At 36.0% G+C, this 26,908-nt stretch overlaps 1 protein-coding gene across 4 annotated transcripts in view; it reads left to right on the top strand.

The window, feature by feature from the left end:
* The window catches only part of ERP44 (endoplasmic reticulum protein 44), a 67,241-nt gene that overhangs the window by 19,042 nt on the left and 21,291 nt on the right, over positions 1–26,908 (top strand). Inside the window, exons 1-6 of one of the 4 annotated variants that reach the window (XM_059657496.1) lie at positions 13,356–13,434; positions 15,058–15,097; positions 18,056–18,186; positions 19,272–19,387; positions 24,918–25,102; positions 26,348–26,463. In XM_059657496.1, the coding sequence (XP_059513479.1) occupies positions 19,288–19,387; positions 24,918–25,102; positions 26,348–26,463 (401 nt within the window). In that variant the 5' untranslated portion in view covers positions 13,356–13,434; positions 15,058–15,097; positions 18,056–18,186; positions 19,272–19,287. Of the gene's footprint in view, positions 1–13,355; positions 13,435–15,057; positions 15,098–18,055; positions 18,187–19,271; positions 19,388–24,917; positions 25,103–26,347; positions 26,464–26,908 lie in introns of those variants that run through there. The other 3 variants (XM_059657494.1, XM_059657498.1, XM_059657495.1) reach the window with 3 other exon arrangements.

Genomic DNA, 26,908 nt, shown 5'->3' with positions numbered 1-26,908 from the left:
ACCAAGATTACTTTATCCAGCAAAGCTATCATTCAGAATTGAAGGTCAGATAAAGAGCTTCACAGATAAGGAAAAGCTAAAGGAGTTCATCACCACCAAACCAGTATTATATGAAATGCTGAAAGGTATCCTTTAAGAAGAGGAAGAGGAAGAAAAAGGTAAAGATACAAATTATGAACAACAAATATGCATCTATGAACAAGTGAATCTAAGAATCAAGTGAATAAATAATCTGATGAACAGAGTGAACTGTTGATTATAATAGAATCAGGGACATAGAAAGGGAATGGACTGACTATTCTTGGGGGGGAAAGGGGTGTGGGAGATGTGGGAAGAGACTGGACAAAAATCGTGCACCTATGGATGAGGACAGTGGGTGGGGAGTGAGGGCGGAGGGTGGGGCGGGAACTGGGAGGAGGGGAGTTATGGGGGGGAAAAAAAGAGGAACAAATGTAATAATCTGAACAATAAAGATTTAATTAAAAAAAATAATATTGATAATTTGTAGCTTAGTAATCTTTATAGTTTATGGTCCTATATTTCAGTGTTCTCTTTAGAGCTTATGTTGAAAATAAAATTTGAAGTTATAAAATATATCTTTGTAGTCTTCATATTTGATCATCTATTTGACTACTGAGAGAATTCAATTTAGGAGACTGTCTAGCCTACATAGATTCTTTATCTGAAAACTTTATTCTTTTGAATTACTAAAAACAAAATGTTCATTGGAACTGCTGCATTCATTTCACTTACTGATAAATAGGAAAATTATGCTCATTCCACAACAGTAGAGGTTATGAACTTCCGTTGATTGAGACTTGCTTTTTTCTCCCTTTTTAAATAGAAACCAATGGTGTATTTTCTGTATTCATTCTCTTAATTTGATGGTGAATTGATTTATCATTTCTTTAAATGCTAGTTTGTCCTAAGGCAGGTCAAGTATTTTAGTATTTTTCTTAAGTTGTTTTTTTTAGGGTTTTGGGGGGTTTTCTGTGGGGTTTTTTTTTGAGGGGGTGGGAGGCCTCTAGAATTCTTGATGACTTAAAACAAATTATTCTCTATCAAATTTGGAAACAAAAAGTCTGAAATCAAGGTGCTGGCAGGGCCACTGTCCCTCTGAAGGCTCTAAGGCAGAATCCTTCTTTGCCTCTTCCAGCTTCTGGTGGTTCCTGGCATTTCTTGGCTTATTTATAGACACATCATTTCAATCTCTGCATCCATCTTCATTCATTATCTCCCCTGGGTGTCTCTGTATCATCTCCTCTGCTTGTAAGGGCACCAATCAGTGGATTTAGGACCTAGCCTAAATCCAGGGTGGTTTCATCTTGAAACCATGAACTAATTACATCTGCAAGAACCCTATTTCCAAATGAGGTTACATTCGGAAGTTCTGGCTGACATGAATTTGGGGGGACTGTGTTCAACCCACTACAGCCGATATGCTCTTTTACTCCAAATCTATATTTACATAGGACTGTAGGCAGAAAGAAATAAGCTATTTGTGTGCATGTGCATACATCTGAAATATTATTCCTTAAACTCTAAAATAATAAAAGTAGGGAATTAAATACTTTTGTTGCATAAAGGTATTTAGGAAAGTAACTATTTGCATTGATAGTGAAATAAGGAATAGTACTTTAAAAAATATACTTTGTTTTTTAGAACAATTTTAGGATCACAGTGGTATTAAGTGCAAGGCGTACAGAGATTCTCTGCACCATATACATGCATAGCCTCCCCTATTATCAATATCCCCTATCAGAGTGGTACATTTGCTACAGTTGATGAGCCTACATTGACACATACTATCACCCAGAGTACATAGTTTACATTAGGATTCATTCTTGATGTACATTCTGTGAGTTTGGACATGTATTTACTATTATAATATCAAACAAAGTAGTTTCACTAATCATTTTACTATCTCCATAGTTTTGCCTTTTTTTCCTCATATAATGTCATATTGTTGGAAACACGGTATGTAACTTTTACAGATTGATTTTTCTCACTTAGTAATAGGCATTTCAATTTCCTCTGTATCTTTTTATGGCTTAATAGCTTATTTCTTTTTAGTTCTGAATAATATTGCATTGTATGGATGTATCACAGTTTATCTGTTTGTCCATTGAAGGATATCTTGGTCTTGAAGGACTTATTGCCTTGGCAATTATGAATACAGCTGCTATAAGCATTCATGGCATGTTTTTGTGTGGATGTAAACTCTCAGTTTCTTTAAGTAGATACCCAAGAGTGCAATTGCTGGATTGTGCGGTAGGCGTATATTTAGTTTTTTAAGAAACAGCCAAATTGTCTTCCAAAGTGGCTATATCATTTTGCATTCCCACCAGCAATGAATGAGAGTTTCTGTTGCTCCACAACTTTGTCAGCATTTGGTGTAGTCAGTGTTCTAGATTTTGGCCGTTCTAATAAGTACATAGTGGTATCTCATTTTAATTTGCATGGAATCTATAGTGATGTCACCTCTTTCTTCCGATACTATTAATTCCTAATTGTGCCAATGCTTGTTATTTTTTTCTTTTCCTCTTTCTCATAGCAACTAAGACAAGAGTGTGCAAGGGCAAATGATTTCTAAACTCAGATTCCCTTTTAATAAACCATGGTTATTCCCTGATTACGTTTTTGATAGAGTGCTTAGAAATTGAAATATTACATGGAAGTGTGATGGAGGTCATGAGGTAATGACCCTTGATATATATGAAAGCTTGGAGACTCACTGGGAGGGGGTGGTGTTTTTATTTTTTTAAGCATTTATTTATTTGGTTAATAAAAATATATAGGTTTCCCATGTACAATTCTATAATACCTCATCTGTATATTTTATTGTTTGTTCACCACCGCACATCAAGTCTCCTTCCAATCACCATTTAAACTCCCTACACCCTCTTTACCTACCCCCAACCCTCTTTCCCTCTGGTAGTCACCATACTGTTGTCTGTGTCTATGAATTTGTTTCCCCTTAAGCCCTTCACCTTTATCACCCAGCTGTGCAAACCTGGGGCGGGGAGGGGGGTGGGGTGAGACCAAATGAGGGAAAGACAGACCCATTTGCTTTACAAAGTTAATTAAAACAGTATGTGGCATACGGGGAAATATTAAAAATTATTCTGATGATAATTAGGATAGGTATCTCAGTAAGTATATGGCCTTTCAAGGACTAATTTTGAATGACATTTAGAATTGGTTTAGTTAGAAGTAACAGTATAATTATGAAGATACAGATTTTTTAAAGTAAGCAGCATATACATTAGACATATATAGTAATGGAGTTATTCTTGAATTTGGTAATAAAAATATTTTTACCCTAGAATATAGTATTCAGGAATAAGAAACTAGAAAGCTTGAAAGCCATTCTAGAATTAAGTGAATGTGGAAAATGAGAAACCCAAGGTTTCACTGAACATTTTTCATTGAAGGCTGTTGACTCACCAAAAAACAGGGTAACTTGTTTGCTGGTGAAATAAAGGCATTCTTTAACATATGTAGGAGATATTTTCTTCACGTTCTACGGTGTAGAAATGCATATGCTATCAGCAGAAACTGGTAAGAAGAGACTTAAAGAATTTAAATAATATAATTTGGGAGGTATTACAGTCTATTTGTTTTAAACCTTGAAAAATTTTTTCAGAAGTTAACTGGAAACATTTAGTTCACTATATTGTATTGTATATTGGCTTTCTTCCCCGTCGTACTTCCCATTTCTTTTATGGGTACTTCCTTTTTTTCCCAAAGAAACTGCTTGTCTCAAGATTCACTTCTGGCAGAGTCCAAACAGAGAGAGGTTGTCATTTTTCCTATAAAATTTTCTATATTTTGACATGGCTATGCACATTCTCAATGATGTCATTTTACATGTTCCTTTATATCTATTGTTCCCTATATACTAGCTCTTGGGTTTGATTAGATTGATGTGAGGTTTGGATTTTTGGGGTTAAGAATACTTTACAAGTGGTGCTTTGTGTTTCCTGTTGCATCATATAAAGAAGCATTAATATCTGGTTGCCTCACTTTTAGTGGTTAAGATTGTTTAATAACAGTGTCAGTGCAGTTCTGTGCTAAGATGAACTCAAAGCTTCTTGAAAGCCCAGGCAAAAGCATGACATACTGTGTAATTCTCGGTGTTGAGATAATGTCTTTGCTGGAAATGTGGATGGCTCTTAAAATACTTAAGAGAGAATCTTTTCTCACTCTCTTTTAATATAGAAATGAAAACATTTTTAAATTGTATCTTTATTGTTGAAAGTATTACAGATGTCCCCCTCTTTTTTCCCCATTGACCCTCCCTCCACCCACCCCCACTCCTCCAGGCCTTCACCACATTATTGTCTGTGTCCATGGGCTATACACACACACATATAAGTTCCTCGTTAATCTCTCCCTGTCTGCTCCCCACCCCAACCTTCCCTCTAAGATTCGACAGTCTGTTCCATGCTTCTGTGTTTCTAGATCTGTTTTGTTCATCAGTTTATTTTGTTCATTAGATTCCACATATGAGTGAGATCATGTGATCATTATCTTTCTCTGACTCGCTTATTTCACTTAGCGTAATACTTTCCAGGTCCCTCCATGCTGTCTCAGGGTAAAAGATCCTCCTTTTTCACAGCTGCATAGTACTCCATGATGTAAATATGCCATCGCTTTTTTATCCACTCATCTACTGATGGGCACTTGGGCTATTGTAAATTGTGCTGCTGTGAACACAGGGGTGCATATATTCTTTCTGATTGGTGTTTTTTGGGTTTCTTAGTATATATTCCTAGAAGTGAGATCACTGGGTCAAATGGCAGTTCCATTTTTAATTTTTTGAGGAAACTCCCATCTGTTTTCCATAATGGCTGCACCAGTCTGCATTCCCACCAGCAGTATACTAGGGTTCCCTTTTCTCCACATTAAAAGTGAAATTAAGTTGGATGATCTTGATAGATATACTTTAAACATCTATATTTGAGAAACCACTCCCCGTCTCCAGTGCCTAGTACAGTGCCTAGCACATAAGAGATGACTCAGTGAAATATTTGTGGAACAAATGAGTAACAAAAATTAGGTACCAACATGTGTGTAGGCTCTTAAGGAAACTTTCTTGGGCAAGAATTATAATGTAGCACAAAGAGAACATTTTTGTTCTCTTGGCATCTATTTGCAAGTATTTTCTCTGGACTCTTACTTATAAATCTAGTGCAAGGTTCTATTTGGGAGACAGTGTTGAAAGGAATAATATTACGCACACCTATACCCCCACACCACTCCTGGGCTTCCAGAGTGTATATGGAAGAAGAAGTAAACAATTACCATTTTGAATTTTCTCCTAGTTCCCATGCTTTGTTATTACTGCCATTGCTAGAAGTTTGGGTTTTAGAGGAACAGTATGTAGTGAGAATAAGACAAAAATCCTTTCCACATATTGAAGTTCATTCCTGGTTCTGAAAAGCTTTTTATAACAAGAGCATTCTCTGAAGGTCAGAGAGGCACATTGTCTATTCCAGGTAAATTAGTTCATCCCATTTTTAGAATACAGTGAAGAACAAAACATAGATGACTTTAGTTTTTTAATGGAAACCCATGCATGATCATATAATTAATATACTGGGGAAAGTATGAATTGCAACAATTTTAAAAAATTTTCTATGGTTGTTTTTACTGGCAGAATTTGAGTCGAGGGATTGTATTATTTACATTTGAATTTTTTTTTTTGCATAGAATTTGTTTTTCCAAACAAGTCTTTGCCCGTCATATTTTAAATTATTTAATGAAGAATGTTGTAATTGTTTTAATGTTTCTTTATAAAAGCAGATTGGTTCTGACTTGTCCAAATGGGTTGCACTGATATTATAGGAATGTTGGTTGTTATAACTGGGCAATTTAAGGGTTAAAGTAGCTTCCCAGTGTTATTCTATACTTAGTCCTATTTTTCCCCTCCCTTTGAACTTCTAGTTCATTATAATGCTTCTGGGAATACTAACAGTGAGATGTGCCTTGATTGATACCCAGCTTCAAGGCTCTTACAGTGCCTGTCAGCCTCAGCTTTTCTCCTGGGACCTTTCATATCTTTCAGCTCCTTGCAGCCAACTGCAAACCTCTAGGCTTCTGATGCCTACCAGCTTAATACAAAACAGAGGGTGAGAGAAGTGGTCCCCGGGAGGAGAAGCAGCCTGGTCTCATGGTGGGAGTCAGATGGGAGGCTGCTTTGTCAATCTGGATTAGAAATGGAAGGGAGCTGGTGCCTGGTACATTACTTATAGGAGAGACATCGTTTGTAAAAGGCTTTGAGAAGCTCCCAACATAAAGCAGGCAAATGAAAGATGTCGCAAAAGTACATTAAGCTGTTACTGCAAAATGCCCAGCAGATGTAATGCCAATTGAGAACAGTAGCCAATTGAGAACAATAATGCCACGGGGAAGGAAACATTCTCTATTGAAGCTTCTATTTTATGCCAATAATTTTGATGCAGAAATACCTAAGGAAAAGGCAGAATACTTTTAAAAATTAACATCTATATGAATTTCCAATAAGGTTACAGATTCCACATTTTTCTAAAAATCTAATTTGCATGTCAATACATAATTCTCACAAATGAGTCTTACTCGTTCTTGTGTTCATATTTGAGGACCAAAAAATTGTATAACATTTAAAATGAATTTCCTACATGCTTGTTTGTAGAGTTAAAAAAAACTTTGTTCTCTAAAGCAGTTCTTCTTAAACTTTAATATGCATAAGAATCTCTTGGGGATCTTATCAAAATAGAGATTCTGATTTAGTAGGTCTGAGGTGAGGCCTGATACTCTGCATTATTCACAAGCTCTCAGGTGATGCCAAAGCTGCTGGTTTAGGACCACTATTTGAATAGCAAGATTTTAAGGTCTTGAGCTTTAAAACAAACTCACTCATTGTAAATACTTCCTTGTTTTCTAAACTGATTTAACAATGATTTTCTAATAAAACACTTAAAGCAACACCTTTTGTGACTATAAATCTTGCTAACAGAAATAATTTTTAAAAACCTCTTCTGCCTGATACCTGATTAGCTTCTGATCCTGAAAGTCTCAGGTCATTTATTTTCACGACTGAATTAACAACCTTAAAATAGGACAATACAAAAAGTATTGGAGTTTGATCCACTAGTGTAACATAGCTGTTCTTCAGTGTGGGTGTTCTGTGTGCTGAAGTATCTGGAAATCATGCCAGAGAACTATTATGAGGGGTTCATGACAGCTCTTAATAGTGAGGTAGAGGTGTTTCTGCAGTAGGAAGATCACTTCTGAGATCCCCTCTAAACCTGAGTATGAATCATCACCTAGCATTGTGCTTTTTGCCACTACATTATTAAAAACACATTTTAATATAGACTTCATTCCTATTTGATAACCTGATTGTCTTCACATTAAAAATGTTTATTGGCTGTTTCCATTTCTAAACATCTTTCCCTCTTTTCTCAACTCTAACAATCCTTCTAAATTCTTAGTGTATTGACAAAATCTATCCATTCATTCACTTAGCACAATTTTAGTGCTTGTATAATGGAAGTGATCTGTGGCATACACAATTGAATAAGGTACAGTCTGCACTTTCAGGGTAGGGTACTCAGAGTTACCTACAGGAGGTAAGGTGGCACACATAACTGGTGTGAAAAGTAATATTAACACCCTACAGAAAGTGCTCTAAGGTTTCAGAGAAGAGAAAAATGAATCACTATTGTCTGAGACCATCAGCAAAGCCTTAAAAAGATAGTTTTTTAATCGGGTCTTGAAAGTTAGATAGGCTTCCCTCACTGTTCCAAGCAGAGGAAACTGCACAAGCCAAGTATGGAGCCAAGAGTAAGAAAATACATTTTAGGAATTGCAGGTTCTCTAGGTGTCTTATATGCTTGGATTTGTAACTACCGGATTTGGACCATTTGTGAGTTATGCTTGAAGGGTCATGTAGTAATTTTTCTGTAACTCTTCTGATACCCTGGCTAAGAGCCTATTGTTTCAAGTCAATGAGTGAGGCTAGTGATTGGTTTAGCATTATATTTTAGTTCCTATTTATTCTCTTTACTCTCATTCCATTTGTCATTTTACTGTGTTATGTGGGAGGACATTATATGTTTATTAAGAATTTAGGATTTGTGAAGAGCTTGTTACAATTCCTCTCAATTGCCAGGGAACTGCTGCAAATAGGGTGGCCATATAATTTATTGCTTAAACCCCTTTTGAAACGGGGTAGTGCTATAATATTCCAAGGCAACAGACATAAACAGGATTTGTCTCAAGCTAGAGAATATGGCCAATTAGATTGGTTACTCTAACTATAGTTTATGTTGGTTGGAGTATAGATTATGAATGGGGAGCAGTAGGTTGTGATTCAGGAAAGCCACTTTGTGAATGATTCTAATGCCAGACTAAGGAGTTAGGCTTTTATATTGTAGACAGTGAAAAACTTTTGGAGGTTTTTCTTGGGCAAAGGAATTAATACATGCAAATCAGCATTCAAAAAGATTAGTCTGGCCTCTATGGGCAGGTTGGATTGAAGGGAGTGTCCTAGTAGTTCCCATTAAGGGTATATTTGAATGGTAAGACTTGATCTTAATGTACTAGAAACATTTATTTATAAAATTATGAACAGAGAAGCTTTAGTAATCCACTGCCAATATGTGTTATTGATGATAGTGCATCCAGGGGTCCTCAAACTTCGGCCTGCGGGCCACATGCGGCCCGCCAAAAACATTTGTTTTTTTACTTCAAAATAAGATATGTGCAGTGTGCATAGGAATTTGTTCATAGTTGTTGTTTTTTTAAACTATAGTCCGGCCCTCCAACGGTCTGAGGGACAGTGAACTGGCCCCTTTTAAAAAGTTTGAGGACCCCTGGTGCATACTCTGAAGAAGGTCCAGTTGGGTTAATGACTTATTCAGTTAATATTTTTTTGAAAGGAAATAACACTGGAGCTTAGCAGAGAGTGCCAGAGCATTTTTTATGTGCTGATGGTGTTAATACTTAGCAGAGTCTGGCCTAACATTGACAGAGAGTGCTTAATAAAAAAATCTTTCCAAAATTTATTTCTAAAATACTTGTATCATGTAATCAAATTTTCATTGTATCTTATTTTAACTTGATGACTAATCTAGAGAGAATTTAAATTTCACAGTAACTTCTGTTTCCTTGCCCTACATTCCCCTTTTTCTATTTCTGTGGAGTAGATTAGGCTTTTGAGAAAGAAAATGCATTTTCTACCAGGGAAAGCCCACAAAGCTTCATGGAAGAGGGAATCTATGACTGAAGGGTTAATTATGCATTAGTGGAGAAGAGGACATTCCAGGTAGAGGGAACCATGTACAGAGAGAGATGGAAGCAGAAAACTTCTGGGTGTGGTTTGGGAAAGGCAGCTGGCTGCTAGGTGGCTTCAAATACGCTATGGAAATACCGCAGTGTATAGGCATCACTAGAGGGGTCATGGAAGGTACAGAGAAATTTAAGGAAAGGGAAGTTTCTTAGTTTCCAAAGATAGCTCAATGTTTAAAATCCATGTAATGGAAGAAAATATTACTTACTTGCTGCAGAAGCTCCTATTTAAAGCTAGTGTGTCGCTTTAATTTTTAAAATGAATGTGGTGCAATATTTACCATTTCACTGATGTGCCTTTTCAATAAGATCATATCACTAGACACATCTCAGACTGGAATGTTTAGTATTTGGTCCAATAAATGTACGTGGAAGGAATTACCTAACGGATTATAAAAGATGATTGGAGATGCCTCTCAGGGTTTCTTTGTTTTGTGTTTTTTGTGTGTGTTTTTTTGGCAAGAAAATGAACTAATGAACTGAAGAGAATGACTAATTTGTAAAATAGTTCATGTTTATGTTTACATATTACATATGTCATTTAAATATTCCATCAATAAACCATATTCTCCATGACTACTAAGATCTTCCATTCAAAATTTCTGTATAGGTTTCATTGTTCCTTTTTAAAAAATAAATTTAAAATCTTATAGGTCTAAATTTAAAAAATAAATTAATGACTACCTTCATCCCTTCCTGGTTTAGAGCGACTTGTCTTTATTTTGCTATAGCATTTGACACATAAAGATGTTTCCCCAGGAGAATCTTGTTCCTGCCCAGGGCTGACATGAAAAGAAGCAATTTGTCAGACTAGTGGCGCTTGCTAACAATTCAAATAAACAACTTGTCTTTCCCTTAATACTGCATATTAATAGAAATGTTAATGATAAATGCCTCCTTTACACCCCAAGGTGGCTGAGGAGAGATTATTGGGTCAGAGACAGTTTTCTTGCTGTGGGCCCTCTTAACCACAATAGTTAGCTGCATAGTCTTATTAGTTGCATGTTTATTAGCACTATGTTTCTTAAGTAATTGTTATGCATTTAGTATAGCCAAATTGATCCTTCATGCCTCATTTTTGTTGTTGCTTAGCATATAAAATCAATTAAATTTAGAATATAGTTCTCTGTAAACATACATTTTAATAGGCAATAACTATTAAAAAATGAGCTTCTTTGGATTGTACAACTAAGATTATTATTGTATCTTTTCCACATTTTTCTTTCTTCATTACACCACTACTACTTTGAGAGCTCCTTGAGGGAGAGCATAACTATACCTTGCCTGATGCATTTGTGCCTTTAGTACCTGCAGACACTCCATAATAAAGACTGACTTTGGTAATGACCAATTTTGTTGCTTTATGACATTTTTGCATCATCTTCTTGAATTATTTTTAATACATAATCTTGCTGACCAATATAATTGGTCAACAGGCTCCAAAATGAAGTCACTTATGCCAGGTCCCACATCACCAGACTGAGAATTATGTTTCAGCTTTCAGACGTGGAACCTTAAACCAGTCAATAAGGAATTGCCTGATCAGCACGAGTTAGGTAATCTGCCTGATAGACCTCTGTCATCCCCTAAGCCAGTGATGGCGAACCTATGACACGTGTGTCAGAGGTGACACGCGAACTCATTTTTTTGGTTGATTTTTCTTTGTTAGATGGCATTTAAATATATAAAATAAATATCAAAAATATAAATCTTTGTTTTACTGTGGTTGCAAATATCAAAAAATTTCTATATGTGACACGGCACCAGAGTTAAGTTACGGTTTTTGAAAATGCTGACACGCCGAGCTCAAAAGGTTCGCCATCACTGCCCTAAGCAGTGGTTCTCAACCTTCCTAATGCCTCGACCCTTTAATACAGTTCCTCATGTTGTGGTGACCCCCAACCATAAAATTGTTTTCGTTGCTACTTCATAACTGTAATTTTGCTACTGTTATGAATTGTAATGTAAATATCTGATATGCAGGATGTATTTTCATTGTTCACGACCCACAGGTAGAGAACCGCTGCAAAGGAAAGTAACTTAGCAATAACCAACTCATTTTTTTTGCCTGGTATAACTTCCTTGTTCCCACCCCCTCTGCCTATAAAAGTCTTCCTTTTGTACAGGTCCTCAGTGTTCTCTTTTACTTGCCAGATTAGATGCTACCTGATTTGAATTGATATTTGCTCAAATAAAGTCTTAAAATTTTAGTAGGCATCAGATTATTTTTTAAAGGTTACACTGGGAACCTATAGAGCAGGTCGTACACTGATGAGAGAAGGACCTGTTAATTGAGGTATGGATGGTAATTAATGACTTGTGAGGGAAGTCTCATGAGACTTTACAGTTTTGAAAATAATGCATTTAGTTATATGGGTCAAATATTCAGGGATGTTAAATTAGCTTACTTTTAGGATAGTATAATTTATTGGTTGCTAAAAGAAATACTAGTTAGCTATTGGTTACACTATTGTGGTAACTTGAAAATAAGACTAGTGTTATTCCTAGGCTTTTTCTAAGAAAATAATAAATTTAGCTTTGGCTGATGTGGTTCAGAGGTTAGAGGGTAGGCCTGTGCACGAAAGGGTCGTGGGTTCGATTCCCAGTCAAGGGCACATACCTGGGTCAGAGGTTTGATTCCCAGCCTAGTTGGGGCATGTGGGAGGCAACTAATTGATGTGTCTCTATCACATTGTTGTTTCTTCCTTTCTCTCCCCCTCCATCACCTTCCGTGCCCTCCCACCCCCACTCTCTCTAAAAAAATCGATGGAAAAAATATACTCGAGTGAGAATTTTTAAAAAATAATAAAACAGTAAATTTATAGAAATACTTCAAATAATTAGCTGGGCTTGTTTACATACCAGCATCAGCATGTCTCGTGATACCATTTAGAAATTGAACTGTAGGTGAATTATAAAATTTCTGAGTTGTAGCTGTTGTGAGTACTGAAGTGTCCATGAAATGGATGGGCAAAGGAGTAGTGTTTAGTACCTTAAGGCTTGACATTAATTGTCATTCAATAAAGAGCAATGATTCAGTGAATGAATTTCCATACACTAACTCTGGTTTGAACAAATAAACTGTCCAGGCCTCAGAACACATAATGTATTAAAGATGGCACATAGGCCTGGCCAGCTTGGCTCAGTGGATAGAGCGTCGGCCTGTGGACTGAAGGGTCGTGAGTTTGATTCCAGTCAGGGGTATATGCCTGGGTTGCAGGCTCAACCCCCAATAGGGGTTGTGCAGGAGGCAGCTCATCATTGATGTTTCTGTTTCTCCCTCTCCCTTCCTCTCTGAAATCAGTAAAAATATATTTAAAAAAGAAAAAAAAGAGATGGGAACATAAAGATAAAAATACACAATATATTTTTTAAATAAGTAAACAGTTACTAGTTTAGTTTAACATTGTATTTTTTCTTTGTTTTGTGGATAGCGAGCTGTGATTTTCTTTGATAACTTTGAACTTTATGTTTCAGACATGTTAAAGTGGAAGTAGAACATTCTTATTCTCCTTTTAATAGTCTACCACTTAACATATTGTTACCACCAGTAATGAAGATGAGGCAAGAAGGGCTTTTGGGTCACAATTTGAAATCTTTTTTAATTCTCTTCATTATTTTGTTTTGTCTTAGAAACATGGTAGGATAGAGTCAGCAAACTTGGCTTTGGTTTTATATTCTTTCAAAACTGAAAATCATCTGGCAATTTTTTTCTTTGTGTTGCTACAGAGCTAAAGTTGTTGAAAGTGTTAAAAGAATAAATAATTCTTAATTTACTTAATTTTTTAGGATTAACCTCTTTCATGTATTTGAAAGCATAGGAAGTCTTATTCGACCAGTTTCCAGGCTTTAGAAGTTGTACTTCTCCAATTTCATTGATCTAGTGAAGGGTTAGAGTAGACAATAATGCTTAAAACCAATTTTGTAACTCACAAATGGAACCAACTTTATTCATAAATTTTCTCTTTAGATTTTTTTGCCTCTTGTGGAAACATTTATTAATTTCACTTTTTTGAAATTTCCAGATAACTTGGGTTTTTACTCCTGTAACAACTGAAATAACAAGTCTTGATACAGAGAATATAGATGACATTTTAAGTAAGTACCTTGATATTAAGTATATTTTCTGCTCTATAAAGAGTTCATTGAGATTCTATTTTGTTTTTGTGTATAATCTATCTGGAACAATTGAAGAGCTAGCATTCTGATTAATTCTGTAGTTTACTGAATTAAAGCACTGTTGGTTTCAGTTTTTAATAAACTTTCTTGAAGTGTGTTACAAGTAAAGTAAACTTGTAGTCCTGTTTTATTTCTTTGCCTTGTCATAAATACCACTCCTAACAATTCTTAAAGTATTTTCGAAAAGCCTACTTAGAGGCCAGTAGTTTTCACTGTGCAGTACTAAATGTTAATGACTTTAGGACACAGTTAAAATTTTTGTCTTTTTAAACTTTTAACTAAGTCACCTACTCTGATTTCTTTTATTGTCATTGATCCAAGTAAGTTTAATAAGTGTTTTACTGAATGCTTTTCTCCCTGACAGTGTTTAGTTAACGTTGGGGAAAACATTCTTGTTCTTAAAGGTAGTAGAGGAAAGGTGGAGATCACAACTTAGGAGATTTGAAAATCTACAATGTGTACAAATGGTTCTTTTAAGCACTCCTTTGAACCCACTGCTTTAAACAGAACAAAACCAAAAACAATAGAGGTAAAGGGGTATATTCATTGAGCATCATCATTGTTTTAAGTTCTTGGAACTGGTTTTAAATGCTAAAAGTATACCCCCACTTTATGGGATCTCTTTAGAGCACTGGTTCTATACACTTTAGCATATATCAGAATCCCCTGGAGGACTTATTACTATCTTTACTGTAGGCCTGACCCTCAGTTTCTGATAGAAACTGCTTGACTCCACCTAAGAATTTGCATTTCTCTAAGTTCCTGTGTGATGCTGGTGCTTCTTGGTCAGGGGACCACAGCTTGTAAACCACCGCTTTAGAGAATAAGGAAAAGGTAAAAGAGGAAGAAGGGAATTGAAACTCTCACATTCTCACTTCTTTAATCTTCCAAATTCTAGAATATCTTCGTGTTTTATTTTTGTGAGTACTTGAGGAGTTTCTGTTTGTCTGTATTAGGTTTAGGGGAAAGGAACAAATATATTTTTCTGATGTCTTCATATATGGATATGCAAGTGATACTAAGTTATTTTTGCAACAGAGAATAACTTGTGTGGAGAGGAAACAGAGCACATTTATTAGCAGCAGGTTACTTGTTGCAACTAGGTAGGGCATCAGATCTTGGTTATTCAGGTCTGTTCTATGAAATAGGGTTTTACTTACAGAACTAATTCTCAGTTATTCTTAAGGTCAGAAGTGGATTATTAAAATCCAGATCATTCTACTTCACTTTTTATGAGAGTAGGCTATTTATTAGCTTACTTGCCTAATCTGGGTCTGATTCCCTTTTGTTTTATATTCATTGCATGAAGGTTTAAAGATGCAGGATATATAGAGAGAAGGAACAGGGACTCCTACAAATAATATCAATTGTCTATGACTATATGTATGGGTTTCTGAGCATGAGGTAACTTAATTGTCATTGTGTCTTTTTAGTGGACCCTTACAGTGGAAACAGACCATGATGAAAACCACATCTTTAATTATATTAAAATTATGCAGACACAAATAACTTAGGTTGTTTGGTTTTGTTTTTCAATTTCAGGAAATGCTGATGTTGCTTTAGTAAATTTTTATGCTGACTGGTAAGTAATCTTATTTCTGTGGTTAAACTTGGTAAAGGTGAATTTTTCTTTGTTAGAAAGGGGTTAGTGGGAAAGCCTTTCTTTTTTGTGAGAAAATATTCTGTATACAAAATCAATTAAGGTTCATTCACAAATGAAGTAGCTTAATTTGGTGAGCATTTGTGTTTTAAGAGAGATATATACCTGATTTCATTATCCTACATCTTAAAATAAAAATAGGTAACATAAAGACTCAAATCTCTCTCTTTCTCTTTCGCTCTTTCTCCCTCCCTCTCTTTCCCTTTTCCCCTCTCCCTCCCCCACACAAATTTGAGTACACATTGCAATTCTGTATTTTTCCTGATTGAGGAAGTAGGGCAGTGTTTGGAAGTGAGGATGTCGGTGTGGCAAGTTTAGAAGGAAAAATAATATTGACATTTAAAATATATACCATCTATTACGACTTCTAGGAAGCCTCCCTCCCTGTCTGAATCAGATTCTCTCTGCTATGTTCCTATAGTACTGTGTGTACCACTTTCTCTTTCTTACTACATTGTTCTGTCTTATCTTTGTGTCCTAGCAAACAAATTTTGAGGGCAGAGATAGTCTTACTCAGTATTCCCAGCATCTAGAGGAAGAGCATAATAGGTAGTAGATGGGACAGGACAGAGTTTCAGCTAGAGAGAAGTTTGAAACACTCACATACATAATCCTTATTCCTAAACAGTCTATACCTTATTTGGCCCTCTTAGGTTAACCACCTACTAGTTAGCACTACCCTATTTCAGACCATAGCCCTGTAATTTAGCTAGATTCCTGGGACAGCCTCCTAATTTATTTTCTTTGCCTCTAGTCTTCTGTGTCTCTATTCTGTTTTCTACAAAGGAAGCCAGAGTAGCCTTTCCTGAAATGCAAATTGGATCAGTTTACCCCATTTTAAAACCCTAAATGATTTTCTTTAAGTAGACTTAAGTCTCTTACTTGATAACTTGGTTCCTTCCTACCTCTATAGCTATTATCTCTTGCTTTCCCCACCTCTTTATTCTGTTGTAGTTATACTTAAGGTCTTTCCGTTTCTGTAATATTCTATAGTCTTCATCACTTTTAGTCATGGTATTTTCTCTGCCTGAATGGCTCACTCTTCTCTTATCTACTTATTTACCTACTTTAATTTTAATCATCTTTCATGCCTTAGATTAGATGTCACTTTCTTTAGGTCACTCTTCCTCCTCTCAGGTCAGTTTAGGGACCCTTTTTATATCTTCCCACAACACCGTCTTTACCCAACCATAACACTCGTATGCTGTAGTGTAGCTAGTAGCTCCCTACTATTGTTAGCTTTGTAAGAGGTTATCACGTCTTTTTTCACCATTAATCCCCAAGCAACTTGCATAATACTTGGCAGATAAATATATCATTAATACTTACTGAACGAATGCTAGATAAGTGTTTAATGAACAAATGTTTAAGATATACAGAGAAAATGCCATTGATAAAATATATAATAGAGGTAGCATTTTCAAGGTAAATCAGGTAGAAGCTTATTTAGTCCAATCCCTTAAGAATAAAATTAAGATCCAGAGGAACATTTTCCCAAGTTTACCTGACTAGATTGTGACAGAATTAAAACTAGAACGCAGTTCTCTTGGTTAAGAGATTTTATGTGTTGTAAGGAAGAGATCTAGAATGTGCCACTGACCTTGTTGCAAAAACTGAATTGGAAATGTGGGCTAATTGCAGTTACTTGGGAAGACATATTATCCCCCCAAATATCTCGAGTTATTCATGAATTAGTACTCTTTTCATTCAACTGAAAAAAAGTTAGGTAATTGGCTGTAGGACATAGACATATACAGTATAGCCTCAAAGGCTAGTTCTGAGTTCCCTCTGGAAGATATGCATGTGACACAGTTTAAGGAAGAACACCGAGCTGCCTAAAAATACTGATATGCCTCAGAAGATAGTAAACCTTAGGAGGTACTTAATAATGCTGTTATGGGTCAGTCTCTTTACATACATTGGTTTTAATGCTCAGAACTACCCTGCAGGCAAGTATTTAATTTCCATTTTAGATTGAGGAAATTGAGGCTCAGAAAGGTCATATGGCTAGTAAGTGGTGGAACTGGGATGTAAACTCAGGTATGTCTGACTCCAAAGCTTATTATTTTTCTTCACTAGATCATACTAGTAAGTGTCCCCAAATTGTTCCCACAAAAAGACTTCTACCCATTTGGTTGATTTGTAAAGGGTTAATTCAAGCATTAGGTTGGATTCAGATGACTCTTAGGGTCCTTTCAATAGATATATTACTTTTGTTATGTTACTTTTATAAATGTAACTTTACATGTATATGAAAGTTTAGTAATATTGCAACTGAACTTGTGTTTCATCTTCCCCTTCTGCCTTCTGGTATTAAAACAGATCCTACTTTAAATAAGAATTGTGCTTAAATGCTTACTAGGTAGTAAACTGGACAATCCAGAAAAAAGGCGTTCTTAATGTACGTGTTTATCTTGCCCTTAAGCCAGGAGCCTGTCTACTGATTCTTTACTAGGCCATAACCGACTTCTTGAAAAAACTATTAATTGCCCCGGCCGGTGTGGCTCAGTTGGTTGGACATCTTCCCGTGCACCAAAAGGTCTTGGGTTCAATTCCCATTTAGGGCGTGTGCCCAGGTTGTAGGCTCAGTCCCTGGTGGGGGGACATGTAGGAGGCAGCCAATCGATGTTTATCTCTATCTCCCTCTCCTTTCTTCTCTCTCTAAAATCAATAAAAACATATTTAAAAAACACACAATCTCTACCCCTTGTCTTCTCTTTCCTTCAGCACCCTATTTTTAGCAAACTGTAGGAACCCACAAACCTGTAGTCTTAGTCTCTCTAGTTCTTCCATTCTGTCAATTTATTCATTTAACAGACATCTATTGAAATGCTTATTAGAATATGTAGTCAAATAAGACACGGTCCCTGATGTCCACAGACCCCACCCACCTATCCCAGATGGGAGAGATTTAAGAATGCTAAAAGAGGAAAGAGCCACTTGAAAGCAAGAGATTGAAGATACAGATTTGTCTCCTTGATATATTCTAGGACATCTCCTTAGGAAGTCAGGTGAGTGGGTGAGAAGAGATATATACAAAAAGAAATAGGGAGGAAGTATAAAGTTTGCATCCTTTCACAGGCTTTATAATATTTTTGTTGAATTATAGTTAATATGTATGACCTGATCACATATGGATTAAAGAGTTCGTAGGCTTCATTTAAGTAAATTTCTTTGGAAAGGGCTCTGGAAGCAAAGAGTAACAATTATAGGTGTGTTTTTTTATTAACAAATTCTCAATACCTTTTTCATATGAGCATGACCATTCTAACCCAGCTGGTTGTACGCGATTCTGGTTCTTTTGTCTTTCATATCAGGTCCCTTTAATGACCCACAGCATATATTTGGGAAATGGTTTGCCTGATTAAGTCAGAATTAGAGTGTTGGGTTTCTAGAATATTGATTGTGGGATTTGTGCCCCATTTTAAAAGTAAAAATAAAGCAAACAAAAATGACAAAGGAAAATAGACAGGAAGCCTTGTATAGGAATTTAAGATTTTTTTTCTCCTGGACTTAGTATTTTTAACATGTTTATAGATACAAAAGCCCATTTTAGCCAGGGATAAATTTTGAGGGGACGCAGTTCATTGTATACTATATGTCCCTTTCACATAACTTATTTATATAGTATGCTAACTTGCCTCTAAAATTAGATTACTAGTTCTGAATTGGTCTAGAGATTTTGAACAGTAGTCTAAAAGTATGTTCATTATTTAGAGGAAACTAATTTCTTTATAAATGTCTAAATCTCAGTAGTTGCAAGTGCCAGTAGATATATCTTAGAGGGTGTATTTCAGGCTTGTTTCATGGCCTTTATGTGAGAGCTTTAGCTGTGTGTTCCATAATATTGGCCATTTTCCTAAGGTGAAAAGATAAACCAAAATATTTTAGTTACTTGGACAATCTTTGAATAAAAAGTTGTCTTCATCTCCAATGAATAACATCAGGATTCATCCCTAAATTAATTCATCCCTAATTCAGGATTGTCTGAAAAGCTATTTATTGTATATATGCTAAATATCAATGGATAATAGCTGAAATAAAATTTTATTGAGTCTACTTTTCAGTTTTAATTGGTATCCTTCTCTGTGCATAGGTGTCGTTTCAGCCAGATGTTGCATCCAATTTTTGAGGAAGCTTCCAATGTGATTAAGGAAGAATATCCAAGTGAAAATCAAGTAGTGTTTGCCAGAGTTGATTGTGATCAGCACTGTAAGTACCTCAGTAGGAAGTCTGGAAGAAACTGTCTCATCCCCACCTCTCCTACACACACACTTCTTTTTCAAAAATGCTCTGCTTCAAGTGGAGAACAAATCAAAAAAGTATTAGTGACCTTGCTCAAAATGTTAATAGTTACTTTTTTTTATTCTTATAACACTACTTTCCATTTTGTCTGCGTGAAGGGTTTAAAAAATTTGTTTTTTCATCAAAATATAATAGGGCAAGCATATAGATAATTAACTTGTATGTGGTATTATTGTTTCTATTATTGTTTCTATTCTTGTTTCTGTATTGTGTGGCCCAGCTCTCTACTAAGGTAGAATCTTTTGTTGTAGAATCAGAAGCCCCCTACTTACTGTCATATGGAGTTAGGCAAGTTACTTAAAAAAAAAAAAAATCCCTCAATTTGTTTCAGCACTTGCCATAAAAAGTGTGTGTGTGTGTAACAAGAAAGAGAAATATGGTAACTAAATATTGTAAAATGTTAAATTTAGGTGAGGGTATTTTTTATCTTTTCTGATAGAGCAGTGAACCAAACTCTATAAATTTGAATATTTGCAAAATAGAAAGTTGTTATAAAAAGAAATCACTGAACCTGTAATTTGTCATTGGTTAAGAAAAGAGGCAGAAGGGAGGGAGGCCTTGTTGCTCTAGAGATTTTGAGAAGGTGTGTGTGTGTGTGTGTGTGTGTGTGTGTGTGTGTGTGTGTGTGTGTGTGAAAGAAGCTTCACATCTGTATTGTACAGGTGTACTGTGATGTTAATTGTAGTTTCTGCTGAGTTTCACTATGATAAAGGCCTTCAGCAGTCATTGAGTTTAAAATTTTCTTGAATGGACTTTTACTGGCGTTTTGAGGAATACTTAGAGCCACTCTATAGCTTTTGGAAACTGACCAGAGTTCTCTCTATCAGTTTTTCAGTGAAAACCTCCCATGAGCCATGGTAATTGAGGCCATTTTGTTGCTTATGAAATCGCCCACTTTCATATATAAAAATGTGTAATGGGACTAATTTTCATAAAACATTCCAAGTGAGTATTTTCAAGGTAGTTCCAATGGTTGGCAATGCATGGACTCATTCCTTAGAACGTGTTGGGAATCCTTCTGAAGTCCTCTGTGCCAGTTTACTAGTTTATCAGGAAACCCCATGTGAGTACATAATTATAGGAAACGCTTCTTTGATTTGCTGCCTGCATTTCTTTCTGTCTAGCAGCTTTCAATGGAGTGCTTTCTGCCTTACCTTGACCTTACTTTATATGCCTTCCCTAGGACTTTTTTTGTTGAAAGGTAAAGGTAAATAGGCTGAGAACTTAGAACTGGGGTAGGAAAGAAGGCAAGAGGGATATAACAGGCTGATTTTACCTAGTCAGCCCTTTTGTTTCTGTGTATGAGCTGGATGTAGCCACTTTAATTCCCTCCTCCACCACCTTGCCACCTCACTGCACTTCCCCAAAAAAGTAGGGAAATGTAGAAAGAGAATTTTGAACTCAGACTGATGCTGGAGTGTCATCAGGAATGGTACGTAGTAGTATTTCAATAATAGTTGTTGAATAAATGGATGGATAAATGAGTAATAAATACTAGCCAGCATATATGAACTGTTCGTTTTGTAGATGCTACATTTAGTACTTTAAGTAGATTATTTCATTATCTTCCAACAGTACAATAAAGTATTCCTGCAATATTTTGTCAAATCTAAATTGTCAGGAATTATAAGTCACACTTTTACCTATAACTGGAAAAAAAACACCCAAAACTACAACACAATGCTTTCTTATCACTTAGAATTTTTATATCTGTTATAAGAACTATTTTAGACTTACTTAGATACAAACTTTTTATCATATTATTGTATGATAATAATATGGAAAGTAAGTTTGTTCCTAAAAAGGAAAATAATTTTGTTCAAGTAATCCTGAAACAATTTTACATTCGAAATCTTACTCTTGTGTATCCCTTTCCAATTCTGAGTTACTGATTTTTGTGTTTTTCTATACAACTAGAGGCCCGGTGCACGAAATTCATGCGCTCCTGGGGTCGGGGGGGGGGGGGTGGGGGGGTGGTCCCTCAGCCTGGCCTGTGCCCTCTCGTAGTCCGGGAGCCATCAGTTGGACATCCTTGGCGCTGCTGCGGAGGTGAGAGAGGCTCCCACCACCACCGCTGCACTTGCCAGCCGTGAGCCCGGCTTCTGGCTGAGCAGCACTCCCCCTGTGGGAGTGCACTGACCACCAGGGGGCAGCTCCTGCATTGAGCGTCTGCCCTCTGGTGGTCAGTGCACATCATAGTGACCGGCCATTCAGTCGATTTGCATATTAGCCTTTTATTATATAGGATAGCAGCTTCTGTGCCATTAAGAGTGTTGGTAATACCCTTGATTAAAGAATGTTACTCTTTTCTAGGATTTTCTTCCAACCTGCTGATAGCCATTCTGCAAGTATCGATGCTGGCATTTTATTATTTGACTAATCTCAGCTTATTACTTTCTCAATTGAAAGGTCACTGCTGGTTAAGCAACTTTTATTCAAAGTTAGCAAAATATAACCAAAACATTAATAGTCATTTTCCCCAATGGTGGTTGTATTACAAATGCTTCTTCTTTTCTTCTTTGTAATTGTCTTTGTTTTCCAAAATTTCTACATATGCACACAGTTAAAACTTACCCTTGCTTCAGCTGTGGATCATCTCACTTTATCTCATCTTCTTCAGGCTTCTCATTTGGGGAGTTTGGGAGAATTCATCCCTAGTGGTGGTCATGCTGCTTTAAGTGCAGCTAGTCCCATCATCTGCCCCTGGTGAGACTGGGTTCTCTGCTGACATCCAGTGGCTATAGGCTGTATGGCAAGGGACATTCAGAAATGATTTGCTGGTCAATGCAGAAATCCTATCATTTTTAGGAGAGTAGTTTGTAATTTTCCTTGAATTAGGCAAGATCTTGCTCCCAAATATCCAAGTTACTCTTACCTGTCTTCTTTCTAGCACTACCTTTAACCTTCCACATTGCAAATTGAGAAGCTTTATAAGAGCTATGCATAAATGAGGCATTAAGACATAACATAATTATAGACAACAATATTGTGTTAAAAACATCAAACTTGCCCTAGCTGGTCTGGTTCATTGGACAGAGCATCGGCCTACGGACTGAAGGGTCCCAGGTTCGATTCCAGTCAAGGGCACATGGCCGGGTTGTGAGCTTGATCCCCAGTAGGGGGCGTGAAGGAGGCTGCCAATCAATGATTCTCTCCCATCATTGATGTTTCTAACTCTCTCCCTCTCCCTTCCTCTCTGAAATCAATAAAAATTTAAAACACACACACACATCAAACTTGCTAAGAGACTGGATCTTAATTATTCCCACCACAAAAGAAGAAATGTCAGTTATGTATCAAACCAATATGTTTTACACATAAACTTGCAGTGTTATATGTTAAATATATTTCAATAGAATAAGTTTTAAAAAAGAATAAGAAAAGATATGGTAAAAAATTCATGTGCATAAAACAGAACTTGGGTGTGTAGACTTAACTTGAGTCCTGAATAAGCATTTAGGCCAGGGGGGGCAAACTTTTTGACTCGAGGGCCACAATGGGTTCTTAAACTGGACCAGAGGGCCGGAACAAAAGCATGGATGGAGTGTTTGTGTAACTAATGTAAATTCAAAGTAAACATCATTACATAAAAGGGTACGGTCTTTTTTTTTTTTTTTTTTTTTTTTTTTTAGTTTTATTCATTTCAAATGGGCAGGATCCATCCCGCGGGCCGTAGTTTGCCCATGGCTGATCTAGGCTTTCTCTATATTTTCGTTTAGGGTTTATTTTGTTGTTGTGTTTTTATTTTTGTTTTTTTTCCTCATTGAGGGGAAGGCATGACTTGGGAGCGAGAAACGATACATAGGTAGCAGTGGTCCTCATCCTGGAATCACAAAAACATAAGCCCTATCTGTTGAAACCTCTTGCCTCTTTGTACTGTCTGCCATGGATAATCATGGCCGGGTGGACACTGCTGAGACAGAGCTTGAGGCAGTTTCCCTGTTTGGACCCTGCTGGGCATGGCTGAGGTAGGCAGGCAGGCAGAACCCATCAAGGAGAATAAGTGACCATTGAAGCAAAAGTAGATGCTAATTTTCCAATCAGCAAGCTATTAACCTTCTGTAATTTCAATTCTTTTGACCTCCATTTTAACATTTGATCTATCCAGTTAATAAAAAAAATTATTATACCCCTTAAGTCATTCTTTGTTATATTGTTAAAACGTCACACTGTAATTATTTTAAAATCACCTTTGACCAAAGCTTGTAAGAAGTCACCTTTATGTATGAGATTATTGATCAATGTAATTTTAAGGCTATTGCTTTTTAATAATTAACAGCCACATAATTGTGCAGCACACCTGCTGTACGTGATGTCGTTTGAGAATTAAGCAAGCCTCTGCTCCCCTGTTTTCAAATGTTATTTAATCTTTTTCTATCTGTAAGTAGAATTTTAAGACAACCTAAAGGTTGCCGTGTTAAGTTTGTAGACAGACTTCTTGTTACTTCTGCCAGGACCATTGCAGTAGCTTCCTTACTAGTCTCCCTCTATAGTTCTTTCTACCATCAAATCTCCTAGAAAATTAAGGTGGTCAGCAGAAATGTTTTTGCCATTCTGATTGTTGTGTTTTGTTTCTGTTTTACAACTACTAGAAATGAAGGCGGGTTAGACAATTTTCCTGGTGTTTTGTGTCACTATTTTAGAATTTTGCTTTCATTTTTGCTCAGTTAAGAAAAAGAATTTCACCTGTTTTAGACCACTTCAGTGCTCTCCCAGGTCACCTTTATTCTAAAAATTCAATGCATCTTTTATCATTATCATATATGACATAAGGCATCTTAGTAATTGTGATTCCTAAAAAAATGACATCAGCATACATCTTGATTTAAGTTCTTATTTTGAGACTATAAACAGATTTTAATGACACAGGAAAAGAATTTTCATTTCCTGAGATTATATCTATAGGTCATAATAAAGGGTTTATTATTTTGTGTCTCTGTGTTTATACTGCTGAGTTTTGGGTTTTATTGTATAAGTTTACATAAAATTTGCATATTTTCAAAATTGACGTTTTGTGCATTCTAATTCCTTTCTGGAATATATTTATGATAATGTTTACTAACAGTTATTTAAAGTTTACTGTGTCATGCACTTGTATTATCTTATTTAGTCCTTAAAACAATCCTGTGTGGTAGAAATTATTGTTCTTACTTAACAGATGAGAAACTAAGGCATAGATAGTTGATTTGAGTTACAAGTTAAAGAGCCAGTAAATAGCAAATGTGGGATTTAAACCAGGTAACACATGTCCAGATCTTGCCTTCTTAACCAGTACAAATGCATCATGATTAATATTTTTTCTCTAACACTGAAAAATAACTATTGAACCAAAATGTCTTCACTAAGTCACTGTAAGAATTTAGACTGTTTGGCTAATGGACTTACCCAGATCAAGTACGAGAGTGAAGTTAATTTTTTTTTCTTTTCATTCTTTTAGCTGATATAGCCCAGAGATATAGGATAAGCAAATACCCAACCCTCAAATTGTTTCGTAATGGGATGATGATGAAGAGAGAGTACAGGGGTCAGCGGTCAGTGAAAGCACTTGCAGATTACATCAGGCAACAAAAAAGTGACCCCGTTCAAGAACTGCATGACTTAGTAGAAATCACCACTCTTGATGTAAGTGGTTAATTTTTGCTGGATCAAATGAACATTGCTTTGTTTAATTAATGTAAACAAATTCTTATGCAATCAAGGAATCTGTATATTGTCTTTAAGTTAATTGCAATGGATTTGACATATATATACTTTTAGCAAATTGAGTTTTTCTTCAATTATTTCTCAAGGGAAATGCTAATGTTTTATTGACCCTTTGGGTAAAATGTATAGCATACAGTAAAATTGCACTAATTTGAATTATTGAGGTCAAAGGGCAGCCTGAATTATGAAGAAATAGATGCTAATGGCAGGCCTACACAACCAAATTTCCATGTGTTCCTTGGTGGAGATCCTCCAGGTGTCTGCTCTGATTACTCCCATATCAGCTCTTTGATATGTGTTTTAGTGTCCTGTAAAATAGCCCCCTTTAATAATAAGCTTAGCAAACCCTTTTCTTTGTACACTAAGTTGTGTTTAATAAAATAAAAACAATTGCATTTGGGCTTTAGATTGTCATTGTCAGGTTTGAGATTTTATTTGTATCCTATTTACAAGCTAATATGTTAAGCAGTTGTAGTTTCATGGATGACAAAGATATAAGGCTTATGGGTCAGTAACAAAGGGCTTTATTGCTCACATTACAGCCACCAGTGTGAACATGTTTGCATTTGTTTCTTTGACCCCCAAGTCTTATGGAGGTGACACAGAGGGTCCAGTTAGATGCCTATGTGTACAGTGAGTTGTGTTATAGGAGAACTCTGGGCTCCGGAAACACCCATGTTGGTGCTAGTAAGAAGCCTGCTCTCTGTCCCGGAGGGAAACATTACCTCATACCTCAGTGTTGCTAGCTGCAAACACAACCCTTAGAAATGGTCCTGGTGAAGAGTGGTTGGAGTTTTGCAGTTTGTAGCAGTGTGAGAGACCCATGGGGGGTCTCTACCTACAGTCAGTCACACCTTATGAATTGATGTACTAGTTTAAAATACTTTAGAATTAGTCACTTTAATTAGGAAAAGACTGTCATGTAATTATCTGTTTATTGAAATTTTAACATAAAATGCTAGAAGGAAATGTTCATATTTACATTAGACTATAGTTAAGATTGCTTTCAAACCAATGTAATCTTTAATAGTTTTGGACTAGGTGTTAAGTCAAATGTGTATTTATAGTCATACTTCATTTGGAGATAATTGAACAAGCTGGGTAAATGAAATAACATGTTTATAGAACTGCATATGTTTGTAAAATAATTACATTATTTTACAGCGCAGCAAAAGAAATATTATTGGCTATTTTGAGCAAATGGATTCAGAACACTATAGAGTTTTTCAAAAAGTAGCGAATATTTTGCACGATGATTGTGCCTTCTTTTCTGCATTTGGGTAAGTATGTTGGTTGAGAGTGTGTCAATTTGGCTGAGATGTTAAAAGTAAAAAGTAGAAAATTCATGGATGAGTCTGACTTACAAGCAAATAATGTGTTTCTTGATTGGTCTACGGGACCACATCAATGACCTTGATCCCAGTTAGTGGTTACAGTCTAGGTTTAAAAATTGCATTTTAGTGCTAAAACTACCAATCCAAACTTATAAAATACTGAGTCACAAAAGCAGGAAACTAAAATTTCCCTTTAAAAAATCTGCCTTGCGCTAAATTTTTGTTCAATAAATTTTAAAAATATATGCTTTAGTTGTTTAGTGCATAGTCATAAGTAGGAAAGATGATGGATAAGTATATGTTTCAAATAGATAATTCATACATTGCAAAACAGCTAACTAATTCTTCTTCATTCAGGTATATTACTGCTATTACTTTTCTTAAAACTTAT

Source organism: Myotis daubentonii, chromosome 11, assembly GCF_963259705.1.
Source record: "Myotis daubentonii chromosome 11, mMyoDau2.1, whole genome shotgun sequence".
Lineage (NCBI taxonomy): Eukaryota > Metazoa > Chordata > Mammalia > Chiroptera > Vespertilionidae > Myotis > Myotis daubentonii.
Note: the sequence above shows the minus strand (reverse complement) of the source record. Positions and strands in the feature narration are given on the sequence as shown.